Source organism: Bos grunniens, chromosome 10 (assembly GCF_055505025.1).
Source record: "Bos grunniens cultivar Pamir isolate PY7600 chromosome 10, Bosgru_T2T1.0, whole genome shotgun sequence".
Taxonomy (NCBI): Eukaryota; Metazoa; Chordata; class Mammalia; order Artiodactyla; family Bovidae; genus Bos; species Bos grunniens.
The window spans coordinates 14,965,263-14,984,325 of record NC_141174.1 but is presented as its reverse complement, the minus strand read 5'-3'; the positions used below and the strand labels follow the sequence as shown (position 1 = coordinate 14,984,325).

Genomic DNA, 19,063 nt, shown 5'->3' with positions numbered 1-19,063 from the left:
TCATCAGAGGATGCTGATTTGCAAACCCGGTGAATCAGCAAAGAAAGAAAAAGTTTTACGTTGGTTAGCCTCGTAATGGAAATGGAAATGGAAATGGAATAACCATTTTCATGGTTATTCTATGTATCTAATTATATACAATAGAACCATACAGTACTCAGTTAAAATTATGCCTATCAGTAAACTAGTCTGATTCATTTGGTTCCACTACCAAATCTGTTTTTGAAGTTCAAATGACTGATACAGCATGGCAGTCTGGTCATTAGATAGGTGAAACCAGGGAAGTATGACTTATTTGCACTTGTGGAGGATTAAAATAATCTTCATGCTTTTGCTTATTTCACTTTTTCTCTTTGGCTGGTATGTATCCTGCTCTCAACCACTTCCATTACTGGATATCCTACTTTTACCTGACCTTCTTAAAGCTTTACTTCAACAGCAGAAAACAAGCAGGTTATTTTTCCTTTGATTTTATTAGATTTTGTTCAGAATCCACTGGCATTTATCATATTCTCTCTCATACAACTTATTAAAACATGTCTGTATTTCCTGTATCAGATTCTAAGGTATTTGAGGGCAGACAGTTTTATTCTGCCTCCAGAAGAGGCAGTATGGCCTAATGGTTTAGATCCAGGGCTTAGGAGCTCTGTCATCATGGACAAAAGCTTCAGTGCCTTCATCTAAAACATGGAAACATTAATAAACAGCGACCTCATCAACTTGTACAGACATCAGTAAGACAATGGGCTTCACTCGTGGCTTAGATGGCTAAGAATCTGCCTGCGATGCAGGAGACCAGAGTTCAATCCCTGGGTGGGGATGATCCCCTGGAGAAGGAGATGGCTACCCACTCCAGTATTCTTGTCTGGACAATCCCATGGACAGAGGAATCTGACAGCTACAGTCCATGGGGTCACAAAGAAGTCAGACACAACTCAATGACAGAACTCTCTGTCTCTCTCTCTCTCACACACACACTCACACACACACACACACACACGAAAGAGAATACATGCAGAGCTGCCTGGCTCTTCATTACTTGATAATTGTTAACAGTCCTTCCACCACCTAAACAAAAGCCATATATGCGGCAGGCACTCAATTATTTGTTGGTAGAGCTTATGCTAATAAATACATCTAATGCATTAGCATTATCTGTGTCTGGAGGACTAATGGGATTACCTATGACTCTACAAGGCTTGAATTACCAACAGAGGGCAAATTTACCCTGCCCATCTTCTAGATCCAACACTAACTTTCAATGATGCTGGCAATCAATGCGCTGCACAATCTGCACTGTCCAACCAAGTAACCATTAGCTACACGTGGTTGCTGAGGACTTGAATGTGCACAGCCTGAATGAAGAAAACACCCACGTTTTCATTTCATTTAATCAGTTTCAGTACCCCCTCATGATTAGTGGCTACCCTACTGGACAGGGTCGCTCCAGAACTTGCCTCTACCGGTGGCAATCTTTAAATTCTTCCGTGTCCCCTTTTCCAGCTGTAAAATAACTTTTTCTAATTTAGGAGGTAACCTTCACTGACTCAATGCATCGGAATTTCAACTGATCGCAACCCCATTTTTTTTTGTTTGTTTGTTTAGCTGATAACACGTTGTTCGTGGTGACACTTCAAGAACTGGCCTGAGAAACAGAATCCATTTGAAGCTCAACATCTCGGTCAGTCGCACAATGAGTCATACATCAAATGACATGAAATCACCCATCAAAAAAATACTGATTGCGTCCCTGCCACGTGAAGCACTGTCTGGAGGTAAGGAAGGCAAACCGACGCCGCGACAGGCTCGGCAACAAGATGAGCAGTGCTGGGGACGGTGGGGGCGCGGTCCGGGCAAGCCTCCTTCGGGCCGAGACCCGGCGAAGCTGCCCGGCTGCTTCCGCTCGGGCTTGCGCGCAAGTCAGCCTATGGCCCGTCCCGGTCCCCAACGCCGACGGGGTCTCGGGGTACAAACCGAGAGCGCTCTCCCGGACTGACTTCCACCCACGCCCTAAGAAGAATCACGCCTCCGGCCTTGTCTGCTAGAAGCCGACCCGCCCCGGCTTCTCCAGACCCCGCCTCAGAACTGCGCCCCACGCCTGCTCCACTGCAGCTCCTGTAGCACAAGGTCCCCGTACAAAATGGCGGTTTGGCCTGAGGAACTACTAACCATAGAGATGCCCGCCTTCCACGGATAGAGCGCCGACCTCTGAAGGGACGCCCGCCCCCCCCCCCCCCCCCCCGAGGACGACGTGCCGGCGTCGTCTTCCGGCTGAGACGGGAAGAGCGGGCGCCTCCAAGGGCCCTTCTAGCAGAACAGCGAGCAGTCTCGGTGGTGCCGGGTCATCCGAGCCGCGTCACGTGACTGGCGAAAGCCGTTGCCGAGGCTGCGGGGAGTGGGGAGGAGAAATGGGCGGGCGGCCGAGAGGGGGGATCGTTTGAGACGCGACGACGACGACGACGAGGTTGTCATGGAGCCGCGAGGCCGGGCTCGCGCATGCGCCGCCGTACCCGCGGGTCGTCCGCTTGTGGAGCTGCGACCCCGGTCCTAGGTGAGCGACGGAGGGCTGCGGGGGTAGGGGAAAGGGGTTTGGGCGAGGAGCCGGCGGAGAGGAAGCGGGCGCCAGGGAGAGGAGGAGGGAACAGGCAAGACGGAGAGCGGGCACTTTCGGGGTGCCGAGGGCCAGATGGTGGGAGCTGGGGGTGATTGGAGCAGGGGGTGATGCTCCCTGCCCCGTTTAGTCGGTTGGTTTTGTTGCGAGGGTTAGGACCGCGTGGGAGAGGAGGTCACGGGTGAGGAGGGGTTTGTGTGTGGGGACCAAGTAGCGCTGGTAACCCTGTGAGGGTCCTGCCCGCGCCCCCCCGCCCCGGTTTGGGGTTGTGGGGTAGGGGCGCGGGGTGGGTAGCGCCCAATCTGGACCCGGGGCACAGGTGTGCTTTTTCCAGAGACTCGCTGTCACCCACTTTGCTGGTACTTCCCCCCCCCCGGGTGACCAGCTTGTGCCAGGCGTGGTGCCAGGGGGCGGGGAGGTGGCCGAGAAGGTGGCCAGTGCCAGGTACGGAGTGAGTGGTTGCCAGTGTGTGGGTTCAGGGGACCTCCGATCCATCCAGGCCCCAGGGCACCGGGCCGCAGCCAGGCTCCCTGTGATTGCCCAAGTCCTGGTAGTACTTGCATGGCCTGGGCGTTTGCCCTGGCAGGCTGGTGGCATGCCAATCACAGCACAGTCCAAGGGTCTGCCCAGTTCTGCCCTGCTGAGCCGGCAGGCTGGTGGGTGCCTGGAGGGCGCTCCTGCTGTCTGGCGCAGATGTATCGTGGGCTGGTGCGAATGGGGAGGGGCGGTGCGCACTGTTCACTGCGAACTCTTCTCCAGGCAGGGGGTTTTGAGGAAGTTCTCTAGTCTCATCTAATCTTTGAAAGAGCAAAATGAGTAAGCCATACATACCTGAGGACATTTGTATGGAATCCGGGTTCGGGACCTTTGACCAGAATTTACAGCCAAATCGAAGCATGCAAATGTTTGTGAAAGGGAAGAGGAGTATTAGCGATGTAGGTAGACGGTTGGCTGGTGGTTTTTTTTTTCTCCTTTGTTAAAATCCACAGACATCCCCCCAGATTGGTATCTCTGAAAATGCAGACCAAGAAAAAATGACTTCAGAGAAAAACCTAGTAATGCATTTATAATTCCAACTGGGATTACTCATGGCTTTCTGGGTGGTAAAGTCTTAATTTTCTCTGGTGGTGTATCTTTATTGTATTTAAGCCTCTGCTTGGGCTTTCACCGCACATCTCTGTCTGTGCACGCCTGTTATACACGTGACACATTTTAAAGGGAACTTGAGCTCTCAGGAAAGTTGCCAAGTTGTCTATTACAGAGGGATCTGCAAGCAGCTTTTCAGATCCTTCCCTTGTGTACCTTGGGCCTCCTTTTTATCAGAAGCCTGAATCTCCATAGAGATTGTGGATTAGACCAACCTTTAGTTTGGCTGCTGGATTTAAAGGCAAAATGAGGGGTGGCTTAAAATGAGGCGTGGATGAAATACCTGTTTCCTGCAAGAGACCAGACCTAGACATTAAATCTTGAGGTGACCATGGTGTTTGAGGTGACCAGGAAATGCAGACTCCTGACCTTCAAGCCGTTCAGGTGTTTTGGTGACAGCTAAGCTGTTAGAGCTGTCCTGAGACTTGGCAGGACAGAAGGTTTGTTGGAATTTATTGTTCTGAGTATACCTCACACATGAATTGTTAGGGGCTGAGGTTGCAGAGATGAAGTCAACCCTTGAGGCTGAAGAGATGAACAGATAATTAAAGTCTAATGTAAGAAGTGCATAAATAGGAGAACCAAGTGCCGTGCCACGCTTGTTAGAATTTTTTATCTTACACCTATGGATGTAAACCTCTAGATATATTGGTTCACTTTCTGTTGGGAGTTTTAGTGTATACTGCTCTCTCTGGGAACCTTTTGGATCGTGTGTTACATGTGCACTTATAAGAGGCCTTTTTCAGGTCAATTCAAGCTTAGCTCGGAGTCCTTCTAATGCAGAGTTAGGCTCATGGATCTGAGATGTGTGTAAGACAGTTGTCGTGGTTTCCAGTCTGTGCCAGGAGTCAGAGATGGCACAGTGGGTATGAGCTTGGTAACCCATCTTCAACGCCTGGTCAGCTTATGAGCATCTGACTTTATTGTAAAATGATAACAACCAGGAACATAATCTTCTTAAAGTTCTCGGACTTTGCCACCATCGTGGCCACCAGTGGTAAGTGCCGTCGCTCTGCCTCTCTGTGGTCGGGGGCCTCGTCTGTGCTGTGTATGAACGGGTCTGTTGTTCACTGGCTAACTGGCATCTTCAGCGCCACTCCCAGGAGGGAAGCACGTCTCTCAGGGGAAAGGTCGGATGGCATGTAGCCCTTTGTTCTGATGCCCACTTGAACTTCTCCAGGACACTGAGACTGCTGAAAGAGAATTTTACTTAGGACAGAGGCTTTCATATTTTTAGCACTTCCACATCGAAAGCAGTCACTTTCTTATTCTGAAGTAGATTATGCAGTCTCTATTTCCAATTGCCACCAATTCCCCAGAATCTAAAATTTTTACATCTGTTCTCCTTTTAACGTCCACATTTTAGCATTTTGACCCCACTATCAGTATTGTCCTGAAAATTCTCAGATGAGCAGGATAAATTCCTGTGTATTTTCTGTTCATTGACTGCAGCTTAATAACAGTAGCAAGACCTTGTTCCTTGTCTTGTTGCAAGGATTGTGGAAGAAGTTGGGATGCTTTATCTCAAATGCCTGTAAAATAATCCATTTCATAAGATAATGTGAAACTTTGTCACGTTCTGAATTAGTTGCAATAGCCATAAGCTACCTTCCCAATCTAAATCAGTAGCAGGGTCAGGCTTGAATTTAGTCTGATGGCCCATCCACCAGGGAGAGCTGCTGCTGTTTTTGAAGAAGCCCTCTGTTCAGTTTCAGACAGCAGTATACACTTGTTGGGTTTCATACAAAAGGACCCATATTTAATTAGAGAACAGTTTTGCATTTTATTTTGCTTTTTAAACTGACTTGTCCGTGCTGTCAGACTTCCTCGCTGTCCATTGGAGAGACATGCTTTTGCATAGTGCCATGAGAGGTGTGACAGGGCCTGGAAGACCTGGGTTCGATCCCTGGGTTGGGAAGAAGTCCTGGAGAAGGAAATGGAAACCCACTCCGGTATTCTTGCCTGAAGAATCCCATGGACAGAGGAGCCTGGTGGGCTACAGTCCATGGGGTCACAAGAGTCGGACACGACTTAGCGCTGTCTTTTTTTTTAATGAGAGGTGTGACAGGTGCTTTCACGCACGTGGGACTAAATGTGCTCCATCAAAGAGTGCTCAGCATGGAGCGGACTGAGTGGGGAAGCCGCTGGCCTTGAATGAGTTAGATACGGTACAGACTAATTTTTATTGGTAATTGTATTTAATTCAGGCTCGTTCTGATCAGCATGCATGCATTAGTCCACTTCTACTGTATGCAAAAGAGCAAGAGAGCTGTTCAAGGATGCCTGTAAGCATCCTTGGCTTCTATTTAATTTTATTTCCAATCCCTCCTCTGCTTCTGGAGTGGTTGATGTTCTTCACTAGATCCTGTATTAGCAGAAACTTTCACACTCGGCATTTTGAGGGTGTTTTTAGATACGCAGCTGTCTCACAGGGGGCCCATGTTTCTCTCTACTCAGAAGGATGAACGGATGGAGTCGAAAATGAATCATGAATAAGAATGCCACCAGCTGTAGCTTAAACGTACCACCTCGTCCATTTGGGCTGTCATGACAAGACACCACAGACCGCTTGGCTTATAAACCACAGAAGTTTATTTCTCCCAGTTCTGGAAGCTGAAAGTCCAAGCTTAGGGTGCTGGCATGGTCCAGGGACAGCCCTCTTTTGGGTCACAGACTTCTCACTGACTGTGGTGCAAGGGGCTGGGGACCTCTCTGGAGCCTAAGGCACTCATCCCATGAGGTGAAGCCCTTGTGACCTAAGCCCCACCTCCTAATACCATCATCTTGGGGGATTAAGATTCCATATATGAATTTTGGGGGACACAGACGTTCAGACTGGAGCACTTACCAGTTGCGTTGTTGTTGTTGTTTCACCTGTTGGTCCGCTGTTCTCTTTATCCCTGCAGTATCCTGTGTTCTTACTGTGCCGCCTCTCCAGCTGCCATTCCGTGGCTGTTCAGAAAAGAAAGTGAAAGTGTTAAGCTCAGGCGTGTGTCCGACTCTTTGCGACCCCATGGTCTGTAACCCACCAGGCTCCTCTGTCCCTGAAATTCTCCAGGCCAGAATACTGGTGTGGGTTGCCATTCCCTTCTCCAGGGGATCTTCCCGACCTGGGGATCAAACCTAGGTCTCCTGCATTGGAGGCAGATTCTTTAGCATCTGAGCCACCATGGAAGCCCTGGCTGTTCAGAGGGCCCTGTTAAAATATCTTGAAGGGCTCATTGGTCTCACAGTTTGCGCTGTTAACCTATTTCTGGATCTGCTTTGAACTAGCTGTGTGTCACTGGATCAAATCTAGGCGTCTCTCCAGGAAGAGGGGAACCAGGTCTATTCGATTCACTCTGTACCCCCCAGTTCCTAGCACCATGCCTAGTTCACAACAGGCGCTCAGGAAATATTTTAAAATGACTGAATATAACTTATCTGAGCCTCAACTTCCTCTTCTGTAAAATGGGATAACAACTGAGAAGGACGTTTTGAGGCTCAAATGAGATAATCTTAACATCAATAGTGTTACGGGCGTTTGTGGATCAAAGCACTGTGTATCTGGTCTTCCGTGTGCATAGACGCACTTTCTAAGCCAGAATGTGGCATGCATATATAAGGAGTTGTTTTTTTCTCTGTTCACTACCTCTAAAGAACTGAAAGGTTAATCTGAGAAACTACACTCTGGGAGGTGGCAGAAAGTCTCGGGCCTGCGGAGGTATCCTGGGAAGCAGGCCTGGTCCGAGGTAGGCATCCCCTCTCCTCTCTTCTCCCTCAGGGAGCATTCCAGAGAGCTAATCAAATGTGCCTTTGTTAGCAGTTTACAAAGCTTCCACTGAATGGTCTGTGTGCTTTGCATTTGTAATGGAATTAGAGGGCAGGGAGAGGACAGTGAGCCTGCCTTTGGGTGGAAACCATTCTCCTGCTGAGTAAACGTGTAGCCTTTGTCAGCTGAGACCTCTGAGAAAGTGCCTGCAGAGAACGTGGGTGAGGCCCGTGTCCTTTGCCCCGACTTTACTCACAGCTTGCTCACCTGTCCCAGCTCTCCAGGCAGTGACTTCTTACGTAACTGTTGTTTTTTCACAGGGCCGTCCAGATGAAAAGAGTACTGATGAGTCCCCTTGCTGCCCAGTAAAACATGGAGAGGAAGAACCCGTCCAGAGAGGGCTCTCGAAGGCTGTCAGCCAAACCAAGCAAGGGCTCAGAGATGAAAAAGGCGGCTCGTCAGCTCGGCCTGGCAGCCGCTGAGTCAGATAAGGACTCTGGATTTTCAGGTTAAAATTACCTTATCCTTTCTACACTGTAGTGAATGATTTACCTGAAAAATGTCCTCCGTAAAACTCATTTGTGTGATAAGGATGGGAAGATTTCACCCACAGGAGAAATGAATGGCTCTCTGGTCTCTTAAAATGGTAGTTCTGTTGCCACATGGCAGGGTATTCATCAGAGTCACAGTGGGGTTAGTTCTGAAGGAATGGTTTGACGTCTTTTTTCAGCTCAGACTCTCAACTTCAAATCTTACACGTTTCCCACTGTGGCAAGTGGTTATGGGAGAAAAGATATAAAATACTCGTAATTCTGTTGTCTTTCCTCCTTTCTCACAGGAATAGTTATATTGCAGTTACCCTGCATTCCAGTAATCACATTGGAAAAAAAAACTGCATGTTGTCACCACATATAACAAATTTAACAAAGGTAGTATATAATTTGTTAAGATATCTTTTTTCTAAGAAAGTATTTTGTTAAGTTTAAAAACGTTTCCTCCTGACAGCTCATCCCTGCCAGTGTTTGCTCTTTGTGCTTGGTCTGTGAGTCTCCTGGCCCCATTCCAGACCTGAGGACCTATTAGAGACGAGAAAGCAGGACACTTTTTCTTCCTAGTTTTTCTGGAACAACTAGCTGCATACCCAGTAAATCTTGTAATTTTGTGCTGAGGCTTTTTTTTAATCTCCAGGTCTGAGAGTAGTGGCTTAAATACGGCTTGAGTGGCAACATTTTTGGCCCAGGGGATGCAGAGGGGTGATGCCAGGGGATTTGATCTGGGCCAACATCCCGAGAGCAGAGCCCTCTCCTGGAGGAAGATTTCTGTTTTCCAGCCCACAGGACTAATCAGTCCATCTTGTCGATTTATGAATTTATAGTGAGAAATGCAGCTCTTAGGAACCCTGAACTCTCTCACCCTTAGACTGGTAAATTTTCTCTCTGTAGGTCAAGCTGCAGGGGAAGCCAGGTTACCAGTAGATTGTTGCTCAGAAAGGAGCAGAGCACCGCGTCAGGGATTAGAATAAGGGCAGTTCAGGAAAGTTAGGGCCAGCGTATAGCTCTTTGGGTTTTTCTTCTCAATCTTTTCACATTGTTTCCCAAGCTCACCTCATCATAAGGCTCGTCTGATGCATTTGTTAAAAAACACCAGGCCCCTCTCCTGGAGATTGTGACATGGAGGGTCTGCGGGGAGGGCCTGGAGTGTGGGTTTCCTATTTTTACAAGTGTCTCTGGTGATGCCTGTGATCAAACAGGTTTGGGAAACTTTGCAGGCCTAGTGTCTTTTTTTTTTCTTTCTGTCTTAATATCATATTTGTTGTTTTTTTTTTTTATATATATCATAAAGGTAATATATGCTCATTGTAGAAGCTTAGAAGTTTAGGTACATGCAGAGAAGAAAATAAATATTGACCGTAACCCCACCCCCTGTTGTTCTCAATACTGCGGCCGTTTTGGTACTTCCTCTAACAACCTCAGCTCCATCAGGCCGCCTGTTTTGTAGCATGTTGCGCAGTCTGGGTAGTTTTTCTGAAAGTTTCCTGTTCTCAATGCAGCAGTGCTTTAAGAAGTTTTGTGCTGTTCCGACATAAGGCAGTCTTAAAAATACTCAGACTCATGTGCCCCAGAAGGTGGTCCTAGTGAAGGCCTCCAGCCACTTCTGGCCAGGTGCCAGTGGTGTCATCGCTGCTGGAGTTATCCTTTCAGTTACCTTGGGATGTGTAATTGGCAGTTATTAATTAGCTGAGTCCATATTTAGGTTTTTCGCATTGTCTCAGTAGTGTCCTTTATAACTGTTAGTCTTTTTTGTATATTTGCTTGTTTTGGGCGCAGAACTCAGTTGAAGGTTGTGCATTTCATTTCATTGTCCTGTCTTTTCGATCTTCGTTAGTCTAGAACAGTTCCCTTGTCTTCCCTTTTCTCTCCTTTCTTTTTTTCATGAAATCAGCATCGTTAAATGATTAGGCCTGTTGTTTTGTAGGATGTTTCACACTGCACTTCTCTGGTAGCTTCCCCAGTATTAGAAACAGAATAAACATTTTTTAAATAGAAAACTAAATTTTTGATGTTATATCCTCATTGCAACACATGAGGTGACTCCTAGGTTTGTCTTATTCTTGGTGATGCTCTGATTAAGGGAGTAATTGTAGACCTGATTTCTTTATTATGAAAGTATTCCTTTCTCTTTGTAGTTAATAAGCAGTTTGTGGGATGATACTTTGAGATTGTGTGACTCAACAATTGTGTGACTCTTTGCCAACAGCCTCTTGACCCTGGTTTTTGCATCCATTGATGATGCTTACCTGAACCAGTTATTAAATTTGTGGTTTGAAAAATGGTGATCTAATTCTGTATCATTCCTTTACATTTTATTAGCTGTTGATCTTCTTTAAGGAAACACTTCTCTGCCCCCTTTTTTGAGCATCACTGGGGATTCACGGAATTCTTTTCTGATTTGGTTTGTCAACCCATTATCAGTATTCTTTCTGATACCAGGTCGTCCCACATTGGGTCAGTGGGGGTCCCTTCTAGATGGCACCTGTGTCTTGGACGTGTCTCGCATTTGTGTTTGAGCGCTTCCTTGCTTTCTAGCCTAGACAATAAGATGTCTAGGCTTCCCTGCCAAAGACATCAGCCATTTCTCCAAGGAGCCCGGGTTTCCTTTTCATGCAGAATGGTATTTGCATAGAAAACAAGATACATGTACTGGGTACGTACTTTTCTTCTGAAGTTCTTTGTTTCCGGCCCAGTAGTTCTTAACTAAAGGTACACATCTGGATTACTTGTGGTGCTTTGTGAAAATACGTGTGCCTGGACCCCAGATAAATCAATTCCATAGATTGAGGGGAAGACCCCAAGACCCATAATTTCTGAAAAGCATCTCTGGAGAATCTGATTAAAGCAAGTGTTGACAGTTGCAGTCTTCTAAATTATAGTCACATTCCAGTCTTGCCTCATCCAGACGACACTGAGATTTTTGACGAGCATCTAGGGTATTCCCAGCCTCCTTACTTGCAGTCTCTTGGTTTACTCCAGCAAGGAACTAATTAAGTCCTTTCTTTATGGATGTCACGTAGAGCAACCTTCTTTTCTTGGCCGTGGAGAGAATCTTTCCATCACCCGTTGTACAGGATCCCCAGTAGGCACACTCACCATGCATTTAGGACACTAACAAAGGAAGTGCTTAACTGGGTGGAGGAGGAAAACAAAGACAGACATCCTGAGCCTCCGCTTGATGAACTTATCCAGACTTTTACAGTTAGGGAACTTAGGAGGCATCTATTTTAGTTTCAGCAAAGTGGTAAGTCTTGGGGTTTTATTGTTACTTGTTTTGGTTATTACTACATCATGTGGTGCCCAGAGCCACTAAAGATCTTCATCTTTTCTCAGGTTCCATGCACACTCCTCTCCCTTTTCAACCACAGATTCTTAAAAGTAATGAGCTAACTTTGAAGCCTTTACCCACTTCTGTAGATTGGCGATGATTACTTTTACATGAACCCTAATTGATGCTGGCTTTTGTCTATAAGAGAGTTAGAATGGAGTCTGCTGTCCTAGGGCAGTGATCCTTAATCTCTTGGGGTAGGAGGGATAATTATGCATCCCATTGAGAATCCCATGAAAGATAGACATGCTGGAAGAATTCTCAAAAGCACGGATCACAAATGTTCCATTCGCTTTCAGGGGGTCTGTGGCTCCCCAGGAGGACTGGTTGGGAGCCTGAGTGAACTGACTGTTTCTCTGCCCAGCAGATGGGAGCTCAGAATGCCTGAGCTCGGCCGAGCAGATGGAGTCCGAGGACATGCTGAGCGCCTTAGGCTGGAGCCGAGAGGACAAGCCAAGGCCAAGCTCCAAGCCCGCGAGCGGAGCCTTCCCAACACTGTCCCCCATGGTGGTCATGAAGAATGTGCTGGTCAAACAGGTGAGGAGGACCGCGCGCTCGTCACTTCTTTGCACACTCGAGTTTCTGAGCTTCCTGTGCACAGAGTTTCTTTGCGCCAAGGAGGGATGTGAGAAGCAGACCACCAGAAACCACACCAACAAGTGCTGTGCTCCTGGGAAGAGGGCGTGGCCTTTTAGCTACTGACCTGGACTGAAGAAAGGAATACAAGAGGCAGGACGCGTATTCTCATTTTCCAGACAGTAAGACTGCGCCCCTCATTTGTCCAAAGGTGTCTGGAATACCTTAGTCATGTTTAAAGGAACCAAGCAGAAATGTTCTATTATTCCACAGTACATCTAAGATATAACAGAGTTTAGGGTTGAAGCAAAAGGCTCTTTTAATTTGAATTTCCCTGGGGACTTTGAGAAGTATTTAAGAAGTAGAGGCAATTTCCCTGTTTCTCATGTTATATTCTGAGCATTTTCTTAGTAATCAGCCAGAGCTATGTTATTAGCGAAAAAGCAACTCTTTGGTATAGGTATGACTTTACCAGCAGACTCCACACAGCATTGCCATAGAATTGAATAGTACCTTGTTTCAGGTTTTATTATATAACTATGCAAATTATGTGGTTATTATCTAGATACGAAAGAAAAGATTTAGATGAAAAATCTAAGCTTAGCTCCAGTGTTTGAGTCAGAGAACTCAGTCGCATGAACTTAATTAAAGAACATGTAACCTTATCCTGCTTTTCTCTGAAACAGACTAGTCCTCTCGTGGTTCTGTTAATGAGGCTGCTTGAAGCTAGTGAAGTTTGCAATCTGGCTGTGTGTAGGTGACCTTCCCACCTTAAGTGGAAGAACATGGCTGTAGCCTGATAGGAAACCCTAATGTCTTAACTCTTACCTAGTTATCACTGAGCAACTCAAACTGATTTTCAACAAGGCAACCTGGTGAGTTTGGAAAAAGAATTTGAAGGTATTTGCTTTGACAAATCATATGTCAGCTGGAAGCACGGCTCTCCTCTCTGAAACGAGGAGATTTGAATAAAGACATGAAATGGAGCCCAAATGAGGTTGTTCAGGCCCCACCAGTGCTCCTCAGAACTCCTGTCTCCTGCTCTTTCCTCTCTGCCTTCCTCTCCGGCCCCCTTGTCGCTCTTTCTTAGGCGTCTGTGTTTTTTGTTGTGGGTGTTGTAGCTCCTGAAGGCAGAGAACAGCCCGCAGTTGCTGGTGAGGAGGCGGGCCCAGCAGAGCCGTCGTCTTCAGGATAAAGACCCACTGGGAAGGCTTGATCAGGAGACAGGAGGCTTGGGGGCAGACTGACCTGATGGAGCGGTCTAGGAGTTTTGTGTTTTCACATATGCTAGAATTCCAGCACATTTCAAATTTTAAAAATCTTTGCTTATTATATAATGTCTTAATTATTGCTGCTTGGTTTTAGGTATTTTTCTCTTGTGAGTCTGATTCCAGTTCTGTCACCAGACTATGTCTTCTTACAGACAAATTATTTCATCACTGTGGACTTCAGTTTCCTCATCTTTAACATGAGGCTTTATGTGAAATGATCCTGAGATCCTGTGCAGGTCTAAAATCTTGTCTGGTATTCCCTTAGATGATTTTAACAAGAGTGGTATCCTTGTACAAATCTAATAATTGGTACAAACAGACTAAGTCAGTGGGCATAACAGCAGCACTAGAAAGAGTAATCTTGGGAAAGCAATGAACTGGGTATTTTCTGGGTCTGTTTGCCTTGGAGGTCAATCCCTGTGGTGTGATTGACCAAGGGGACAGCCTGAAGTTTTGCTTGTGGCTGAGCTGCACTGGGCTGATGTCTTCTTTGAAAGACTCCTGATTTCTGTGTCTCCTCTGCTGGGGGAGCGTGGTTGCTAGGCCCAGCATTGCTTGCTTGTTATTGCAGCACCTCTCAGTATACTTGAACACCAGGAGGACTCCAGAATGGACTTTCCAGGTCATCCCACCCTTTGCACAGGAGATGCACTGTAGTTGAACTTGGCTAAGAGTTCCTAACCAGGTACCTAAGGATCTGAAATGTATGCAAATCAGGTGCCCACGTGGGAGCATCACTTTCTGCAGATAAATCACGTGACTCCACCAAGGGGGAGAGCCTCTGTCAGGGCTCTCTCTGCCTGGCCTCAGGTGTTTATGACTTTATTCTCAAATCTCCTCATTTCAGTGAGGAGAGCTGTGCTTCCAGCCAGGCCCAAAGACAGGAGAATACTGAGACAGCCATGTGAAATCACACCCAGTGTGGAAGCCCCGCAGGTGGTGGCTGTTACTGCCTTGCAGAGCTTTGTGGTTGTTGAGGGTCATTGCCATAAAAGCAGACCTGTGGACTCCTGACAATAGGTAACTTTTTAAAAAAAATATGTAACTTTTTAATCAAAAGTTGATTTCAAGTAAAAGAAATTCCACAAGTAACTAAAGGAAGACCTTACTTTGGTGTAAAGTCACATTTATGGTATTGAGACAAGCACGTTTTAATTTACGCCAGCAAATCGTACTGTCCATACTTTTACTGCCTCAGTTGTGGCCTTGACTACGTCATTACTCCACTTACCTACGCTTTTCTTTTTCTTGAGTGACAGCACTTGAATTAAAGATAGCCATTTCCTCCAGTTTTCCCTTAAGAGAGAAAATCTGCGCTGTCAGACTCAAGTGAATATTGAAGCCACTTTCATCTCGTCTTATCAAGAAGGGCTACCCCGTGTGTGGAAAGCTCTGTCCTTCCATCTGAGTATGTGCTTTGCCCCATGGACAGCCTCGGGTAACAAGCAGTTTGCCGCTCTTTCCCTTTGTCTGCAGGGCAGCAGCTCTTCCCAGCTCCAGTCGTGGACTGTCCAGCCCTCCTTTGAAGTGATCTCTGCCCAGCCACAGCTCTTATTCCTTCATCCGCCTGTCCCGTCTCCTGTCAGCCCGGGTCACGCTGGTGAGAAAAAATCGGACTCCAGGAACTACTTGCCCATTCTCAATTCTTACACCAAAATAGCTCCTCACCCTGGCAAAAGGGGCCCTGCCCACAGTGCAGAAGAACGAGAAGGCGGCATGCAGAAGAAGGTCTGTACTGAGAGACTCGGCTCCGGCCTGTCTGCTCGCGAGCCAACCAAGACCGGTGCTGGCCCACCCCAGCCCCCGACCCCCGCGCCCCCCAGCACCAAGCTTGCCGAGGACTCGGCTCTGCAGGGCGTGCCCTCCCTGGTGGCAGGTGGCAGTCCACAGACTCTGCAGCCAGTGTCCAGCAGCCATGTGGCTAAAGCTCCCAGCCTGACCTTTGCCTCCCCCGCCAGCCCCGTCTGTGCGTCTGACAGTACCCTGCACGGGGTGGAGAGCAGCTCCCCGCTGTCCCCGCCGGCGGCCAGTTACAGCTCCGCTCTGTGGGCCGCCGAGCACTTCTGCCGCAGCCCAGATAGCTTTCCAGAGCAGCGGCAGAGCAAGCACAGGCGCTTTCAGAATACCCTGGTAGTCCTGCACAAATCTGGTTTGCTGGAGATCACTTTGAAAACCAAGGAGTTGATTCGTCAGAACCAGGCAACTCAGGTGGAACTCGACCAGCTCAAGGAGCAGACCCGGCTGTTCATAGAGGCCACTAAGAGCAGGGCTCCTCAGGCCTGGGCCAGGCTGCAGGCATCTTTATCATCAGGGTCAGGTCATACCGGCAGTGACCTGGAAGCATTCTCTGAGCAGCCAGACATATAACATCGAAGGCATATTCTCCTGTTACTTGAGTGCTTCTTTTTAACTCTTTTACTGTTACTACTCCTGTTTCCCAAAGCTTACATAAGATCTTTTCCTTTTAAACTCAGACTGTTCAATGGTTCACTTACGAAGCCACACGCCAGGACCTGGCTGCTGTCTTAACCTGTGGTCTATGCAGTTTACCTTTGTCTCTGTTCCAGCGAGGACCTCAGGTTTGGGTGCCCTTGAGTCCCTCTTCCTCAGCCGCAGGCAGTTTGATGGCTCACGGGGCAAAATGTGAGAGGTGATTGTGCGGGGCCCTGCTAGCTGTCACCTCCCGCCACCCCACTCACCAGCCCTGATCGAGGGTGCAGTGACGCAGACGAGCGCACAGAGCAGCACCTGTCAAGTCAGGGAGCAGGTGACATGAGGAACCCTTCATGGATCTTCCCTTGAAGGTCTTAGTCACAGACGAAAATATAAGAGGAGGGTGCTTGCCTTCCACAAGGCCCTGTGCCCTTTGGCAGAAACCTGAAATGTTTTGGCACAGATTGCTCTTCGGATGCAAGCACTTAATCACTAAAAGCTTTGTTTTTTTAAACTTGAAAGTCAAAGAGAAAGAGTAGCACTGTTAACTCTTACACTTTAATCATAAGCCAGATTTTTCTTAAACTGGTAGGCGAAATACTTCAGATTTGTAAAGTATAGAATGGATTTAGGACCATCTGGAGCTACAGTTGATGAATTGCATTTTTGACTCATGCAGTCTAAAGAAAGGAGAAATGGCTAGCATCTCTTGGTTAGGAGCTGGAAGATTCTAGTAATTTATGCCTTTTTTTCCTCTCTCCTTTTGAAACAATGCAACCTGTTTTATATGTTAAAATCTTAAAGACAGCTTCATGGTTTCCAATTGTGTAATCCAAGTCAGCCCTCTGCTACCACTTTTTTTTCCTGCTTGTTTTTACAAAAGAAGAAAGAAAATATTAAGCTTGATTAACTTTGAATTAAAATCATTGCAAGGTTATGACATACAAGTCTACAAAAAATTGGAAAACATTCTTGTTACCCATTTTCTTTCCACATCCAGAGTTTTCATTTGTCTGATGTCACAGTGATGTGGAGCAGTCTTCCGTGTTTCTTTTATGCGTCGGATTTTGGCAGTGAAGCCAGAGGTATAGTGGGTTCTGTGAAGTAGAAGAGTATTATGAGGACTTGCAGGTTTTACACACTTTTCTGGCTTCATTGTAAACCAGATTTCTAGGTTGTAAAGCTGCCAACTTCTTATCCTCCCATTTAAAAAATTTCATTCTCTTGAAAATCTTAAGAAATCCTGGATGACCAACTTCATTTTTTCTGCAAGGAAGATCGTCTTGAAGTTCTTGCAAGGCCAGAAGCTAATGCTCATATTTACTATGTAGTCATAACTCTTCATATAGTTTTAAAATTACAAGGCTTTGAATTGCCTGCATTTTGTTCTCAAACACAGTTTAGAAATAAACAACCCGGTAAACTCTCTTAGACTCTCCTGATCAACACAGAATTAGTACCTGCCATGTGCTTTCCGGAAGAGTTTCAGAAATCGGAGCAAATAGGTCCTTAAGCAGGCTCAGCTGCTTTTAATATTTTTTCTCTTGGCCCACTCCCTTTGCCTCCCCTCCATCTGTGTGGTGCTACCGCAGCTCCGCTCTGCACACCATGCTAGGAAGCTTCCTTTTTGGCAGAATATGTTTGGCAGCAAAGCCATAGAAACAGGTGCATTCAGAACAGCCTGGGCACCAGGCATGAGTCTTACTGAGTCAAAAATCTGAACACACTTGCTGAGAACCAAATTTACGCCATCGGAAAACTCCCCTGTGGAGCCGTACGCGTCTTGGACTCTTCTTCCTAGATGAAGGTTTGCACTTCCCTCCTGTCAGGCAAAGATGCCGAAAGCCATCAGCAGTGCTCGCTGCTGAGGGGCAGGGGGAAGCAGCACCCACCCTGGCTCCTCTCTGATCTTGTAACTTGGTGCCGTGAGTCCCTCTAGGCTGTTGGCATGGGTGTCTTTCCCTAGTGGAGGAGTAAGCAGATGAAGCCAGCTAGAGAAGCTGGTCCACCAAAGAGACATCCACTGAGACTAGCAGACGTGTGGGGCCAGAAGCCAGACAGACAAGTGGAGGAACCTCAGAGTTGACGGAAGGACCTGCGTTGGTCTCACACGGCTGTAAGTAGTCACGGTCTTCCTGATGCGTGACCTGATCTCATCTGAAGTTCTGCGGCAAAGCTGTTGTTTTCTGAGAGCCGTTCTTAACTCACACCAACCCTTAAGTTTTGGCAAGATGGTGTTGGCAGTGTTGAAAGACATCTAGAAAAAGCTGCTGATTTAATTGGTTATGGGAATGGAGTTTGGTGACATTTGTAATTTATTACACTCTCCTTGCTTTTATTGATTATGGTATTGTCTGAGTTTGATTCCTTTGGCAGAACAGTAACTCTCGTGCATATATTGAAGTGTCTTTCCAGCTATGAATTCTTTACGGTAGAGGTTTCTTTACCAAATGTGAATTCTTTTGAGGAAGTATGAAGTTTTGTAGAAATTGACTGTGAAACGTCAGAGAAAAATAAAAGTCACTTACTTGAAAACTATTTGGCCTTTGGGATTTATAACTGCTTAAAACACTGAAATCAAGAGTAAATGTTTGATTGATAAAGGTTTCATACACATATTCTCAAGGTATTTGGGGATATTGAGATTAGACACTGAACTTGTGGAAATTCACTGTTCAGACTCCCACCAGTGTGAACTTAAAGGCGATGCAGGCACTCTTAAGATAAATGGGTGGTTTGACATTATTCTCTAGAGTCATGGAGGGTTTATATTGGGTAGGTTGGGAGGAGAAAAGAGAATACAGTCCATTGGTTTCTTCCATCTGATACGATACTTTCACATACGGAATTTTTAAATGACAAAACCACTGTAGTTGTCTACTGGGATAAACTAAAGCCACATTAAGTAAAGATCTTTCTACTACAGGGAGGTCCTTAATGAGTGCCTCTCCATGCCTTTTCGTTCATACTTCTCTGAGTTGATTCCTGAGACTCTGCTCCTCCTCAAAATTCACCTACTGAATCTCAGTGGGGAAATCTGTCGAGTCTTCCCTGTCCTGAGGCCAGTCAGGACACCCCTCCTGGGATTTTTTTAAGTCACTGGAAAATAAGAAACTTATCCTCATTTAAAGTCCTGAAGGATTGTCATAGTCTTAATTCTTACAGCGTTATTCCTATCCTACACAATTTTTTAAGCAACTTTTCAAAATATGGCTGGAAGTGGCCCCTCATGAAACAGAGAACCAGCCTCCCATAAGAGATGGAGACCAGAGACATGGGAGCCCAGAGTGGATCCTGAGAGGCTCGGGAGAGCTGGGTCACTCTCACCGTTGCTCCTGGCCCTTTGGCGTGATTCCTGCGTGTGGAGACACTAGCCTGTTGCAAGCATGTCCGCTT

At 46.6% G+C, this 19,063-nt stretch overlaps 1 protein-coding gene across 5 annotated transcripts; it reads left to right on the top strand.

Annotated features, from left to right (window-relative positions):
- Positions 1-2,403: 2,403 nt before the first annotated feature.
- On the top strand, positions 2,404-18,205 carry CIPC (CLOCK interacting pacemaker). 5 transcript variants are annotated; one of them, XM_086319491.1, is made up of 4 exons: positions 2,404-2,551; positions 7,829-8,016; positions 11,755-11,924; positions 14,711-18,205. In XM_086319491.1, the coding sequence occupies exons 2-4, from the start codon at positions 7,881-7,883 to the stop codon at positions 15,599-15,601; spliced, it is 1,197 nt and encodes a 398-aa protein (XP_086175617.1). In that variant the 5' UTR covers positions 2,404-2,551; positions 7,829-7,880; the 3' UTR covers positions 15,602-18,205. The 5 variants fall into 5 exon arrangements, with proteins under 5 accessions (XP_086175617.1, XP_086175620.1, XP_086175618.1 ...); XM_086319494.1 differs by having other exon boundaries at positions 11,755-12,145; XM_086319492.1 differs by lacking the exon at positions 7,829-8,016.
- The last annotated feature ends 858 nt before the right edge of the window (positions 18,206-19,063 follow it).

Excerpts from the sequence above, each read along its gene's own strand:
- CIPC (XM_086319491.1), top strand. The coding sequence starts at position 7,881 with ATGGAGAGGAAGAACCCGTCCAGAGAGGGCTCTCGAAGGCTGTCAGCC. Across the intron at positions 8,017-11,754 it reads TAAGGACTCTGGATTTTCAG|ATGGGAGCTCAGAATGCCTG; the intron begins GTTAAAATTACC and ends TCTGCCCAGCAG. Across the intron at positions 11,925-14,710 it reads AGAATGTGCTGGTCAAACAG|GGCAGCAGCTCTTCCCAGCT; the intron begins GTGAGGAGGACC and ends CTTTGTCTGCAG.